At 40.2% G+C, this 4,350-nt stretch overlaps 1 protein-coding gene across 1 annotated transcript; it reads left to right on the plus strand.

Annotated features, from left to right (window-relative positions):
• Positions 1–3,009: 3,009 nt before the first annotated feature.
• LOC309960657 (interferon-inducible double-stranded RNA-dependent protein kinase activator A-like) lies at positions 3,010–4,002 on the plus strand (the record flags this gene model as incomplete). The annotated part of the gene is made up of 1 exon (XM_082837559.1): positions 3,010–4,002. One exon carries the CDS (start codon positions 3,010–3,012, stop codon positions 4,000–4,002), a length of 993 nt encoding a protein of 330 aa, XP_082693685.1.
• Positions 4,003–4,350: the final 348 nt, after the last annotated feature.

Raw genomic sequence — 4,350 nt, forward strand, 5'->3', positions numbered from 1 at the left:
TAACAGGGAGTCTAAAACTGCTTCTGAGCAGGTGCTTTCTGCAGACAGGTGCTATTTATCAGTGAAGATTTAGACAGGATAACATTGAGGAGTGATGTGTTACTTTAACCAGATTGCAAAACTGAAAAAGAATAATGACCCTCACATTAGTTAAATAAACAAAGCGACAGTAAGCACAATAAGCAGACAGGCATGATGCTTACAGAAGAGTCACCTCTTTTTGTGTACAGTGTGCCACATTGCACTTGCTGTTCAAATATATGTTTGAATAAATGTCCTTTAATGTGTACATGAAATAGAGTAGGCATTCAACTATTTGTTGAATGAAAATAACAATATATTATGTATAAAGAAAAATCTGATCTCATATCATCAGAAACAGATTTTGTCAACCACTACTTTTGACCTTTTGGACCAGATAGATCTTGTTGTGAAGGGCTATCCTGTGTACTGTAGGGTGTTTAGCAGCACCCTTGGCCTCCAGACCTACCAGATGCCAGCAGCTACTCTCCCTGTTGTGACAATCAAAAATGTTTCCAGATGTCAGCAAATGTCCCCTGGATGTCACATCTCCTCTGATTGAGAACTACTGATGAGAAAGGAAGTTACAATTAGCACGATTCAATTTTACCTACATAGCTTTCTAGTCTTTCTATTTTCAAGGCTAGTTTGTGATTGAGTAGGAAGGATAGGTTTACTTTCCTTTTAACTGTTAGTAAATTAACTTATATATGTTAGTTTAGTAGAGCCGCTGTAAAAATGTACCACAAATTGGGTAGATAAAACAGCAGAAATGTATTGTCTTACAGTCCTGGAAGCTAGCTAGAAGACTGAAATCAAGGTGTCAGCAGAGTTGGTTCCTTGTGAGGGCTGTGGGGGAAAATCTGTTCCAGGCCTCTCCCCCAGTTTCTGGTGGCCTCAGGCATCCCTTGGCTTGAAGATGGCACTCTCCCGGTGTCTTCAGATGGTCTTCTCTATGTCCATCTCAGTCAAATCAGTGTCCATATTTCCCCTTTTTATAAGGATGCAAGTCATATGGGATTAAGGCCCACACTAATAACCTTGTTTTAAATTGATTACTCTGTAAAGACCCTATATCCAAATAAAGGTACATTCTGAGGTACTGAGAGTTAGAATGCCAACACATATTTTTTGAGAGGGGACACAACTGGACTCATAACAGTATGATTCCGACTATTGTGCATTTAGTGCCAGAAATGAGGCTCTGGCATTTAACCATTAACTGTTTTAAATTCTTTCTACTCTTTGGTTCACATCTCTGCTTCTTGGGAGACAAAAATGGTGTGATTTTTTTTTTTTACATCTTTATTGGGGTATAACTGCTTTACAATGGTGTGCCAGTTTCTGCTTTATAACAAAGTGAATCAGTTATACACATACATATGTTCCCATATTTCTTCCCTCTTGCATCTCCCTCCCTCCCACCCTCCCTATCCCACCCCTCCAGGCGGGCACAAAGCACCGAGCTGATCTCCCTGTGCTATGTGACTGCTTCCCACTAGCTATCTACCTTACGTTTGTTAGTGTGTATATGTCCGTGACTCTCTCTCACCCTGTCACAGCTCACCCTTCCCCCTCCCCATATCCTCAAGTCCGTTCTCCAGTAGGTCTGTGTCTTTATTCCTGTCTTATCCCTAGGTTCTTCATGACATTTTTTTCCCTTAAATTCCATATATATGTGTTAGCATACGGTATTTGTCTTTCTCTTTCTGACTTACTTCACTCTGTATGACAGACTCTAGGTCTATCCACCTCATTACAAATAGCTCAATTTTGTTTCTTTTTATGGATGAGTAATATTCCATTGTATATATGTGCCACATCTCCTCATCCATTCATCCGATTATGGACACTTAGGTTGCTTCCATGTCCTGGCTATTGTAAATAGAGCTGCAATGAACATTTTGGTACATGACTCTTTGAATTATGGTTTTCTCAGGGTATATGCCCAGTAGTGGGATTGCTGGGTCATCTGGTAGTCCTATTTTTAGTTTTTTTAAGGAACCTCCATACTGTTCTCCGTAGTGGCTGTATCAATTTACATTCCCACCAACAGTGCAAGAGGGTTCCCTTTTCTCCACACCCTCTCCAGCATTTATTGTTTGTAGATTTTTGGATGATGGCCATTCTGACTGGTGTGAGATGGTATCTCATTGTAGTTTTGACTTGCAATTCTCTAATGATTAAAGATGTTGAGCATTCTTTCATGTGTTTGTTGGCAATCTGTATATCTTCTTTGGAGAAATGTCTATTTAGGTCTTCTGCTCATTTTTGGCTTGGGTTGTTTGTTTTTTTGTTATTGAGCTTATGAGCTGCTTGTAAATCTTGGAGATTAATCCTTTGTCAGTTGCTTCATTTGCAAATATTTTCTCCCATTCTGAGGGTTGTCTTTTGGTCTTGTTTATGGTTTCCTTTGCTGTACAAAAGCTTTTAAGTTTCACTAGGTCCCATTTGTTTATTTTTGTTTTATTTCCATTTCTCTAGAAGGTGGGTCAAAAAGGATCTTGCTGTTATTTATGTCATAGGGTTTTCTGCCTGTTTTCCTCTAAGAGTTTGATAGTTTCTGGCCTTACATTTAGGTCTTTAATCCATTTTGAGTTTATTTTTGTGTATGGTGTTAGCGAGTTTTCTAATTTCATACTTTTACATGTACCTGTCCAGTTTTCCAAGCACCATTTATTGAAGAGGCTGTCTTTTCTCCATTGTATACTCTTGCCTCCTTTATCAAAGATAAGTTGACCATATGTGCATGGGTTTATCTCTGGGCTTTCTATCCTGTTCCATTGATCTATATTTCTGTTTTTGTGCCAGTACCATACTGTCTTGATTACTGTAGCTTTGTAGTATAGTCTGAAGTCAGGGAGCCTGATTCCTCCAGCTCCATTTTTCATTCTCAAGATTGCTGTAGAGGAGTCGGAGGAGGGGAGGAGGTGGCGGTGTCGGCTTTAGATCGCTCCTCTCAGGGACTGACTGACCTGTGGAGTGAAGATGTCACTCCACACTGCTCTTTCTCCCGCCACAAAGCCGTCCCTTCTGGCTATGTCTCAGAGCAGGCATCGTGCTGTGGCTCCACCGCTGGAGTGTGAGGACAGTGGGACCTTCAGTTTGGGGAAGATGATCACAGCTAAGCCAGGGAAAACACCAATTCAGGTATTACATGTATACGGCATGAAGACCAAGAATATCCCAGTTTATGAATGTGAAAGATCCAATGTGCAAATACACTTGCCCACTTTCACCTTCAGGGTAACTGTTGGTGACATAACCTGCACAGGTGAAGGTACAAGTAAGAAGCTGGCGAAACATAGAGCTTCTGAGGCTGCCATTAACATTTTGAAAGCCAGTGCAAGTATTTTCTTTGCAGTTCCTGATCCCTTAATGCCTGACCCTTCCAAGCAACCAAAGAACCAGCTTAATCCTATTGGTTCATTACAGGAATTGGCTATTCATCATGGCTGGAGACTTCCTGAATATACCCTTTCCCAGGAGGGAGGACCTGCTTATAAGAGAGAATATACCACAATTTGCAGGCTAGAGTCATTCATGGAAACTGGAAAGGGGGCATCAAAGAAACAAGCCAAGAGAAATGCTGCTGAGAAATTTCTTGCCAAATTCAGTAATATCTCTCCAGAGAACCACATTTCTTTGACAAATGTGGTAGGACATTCTTTAGGTTGTACTTGGCATTCCTTGAGGAATTATCCTTGTGAAAAGATCAACTTACTGAAAAGAAGCCTCCTCAGTATTCCAAATACAGATTACATCCAGCTGTTTAGTGAAATTGCAAAGGAGCAAGGTTTTAATATAACACATTTGGATATAGAAGAACTGAGTGCCAACGGACAGTATCAATGTCTCGCTGAATTGTCCACCAGTCCCATCATGGTCTGTCATGGCTTGGGGATCTCCTGTGGCAGTGCGCAGAGTGATGCAGCTCACAATGCTCTGCAGTATTTAAAGATAATAGCAGAAAGAAAGTAAATGTGGAACAACGTAGAAAACCCTTCAGTAGCACGTAAGAAGTTCCCCTTTCTCCCCTTTCCAAGTAAAACATTTACTATAATGTTTGAGTTTGTGTGTTGGTTCTAAATCTCTTCATAGATTCCATCAACACTCCAGATTTAATTATCTTCTGGTAGTTGTTATTAAGATGTTTTTAATGGCTTCGACTTTGTATTGGTATATTGTATTTATAAACTTTATACCATAGCAGAGTGCAGCACTCATTTTACAATGCCATGCACATAGAAGGAAAAAACTGCATGATTGTTGTTGTTGATGAGGAGGAGGATAAAATAAAACTGCTAACAACAGTCTTTCTTACTGGTG

Source organism: Leucopleurus acutus (assembly GCF_964270905.1).
Source record: "Leucopleurus acutus genome assembly, chromosome: 4".
NCBI lineage: Eukaryota > Metazoa > Chordata > Mammalia > Artiodactyla > Delphinidae > Leucopleurus > Leucopleurus acutus.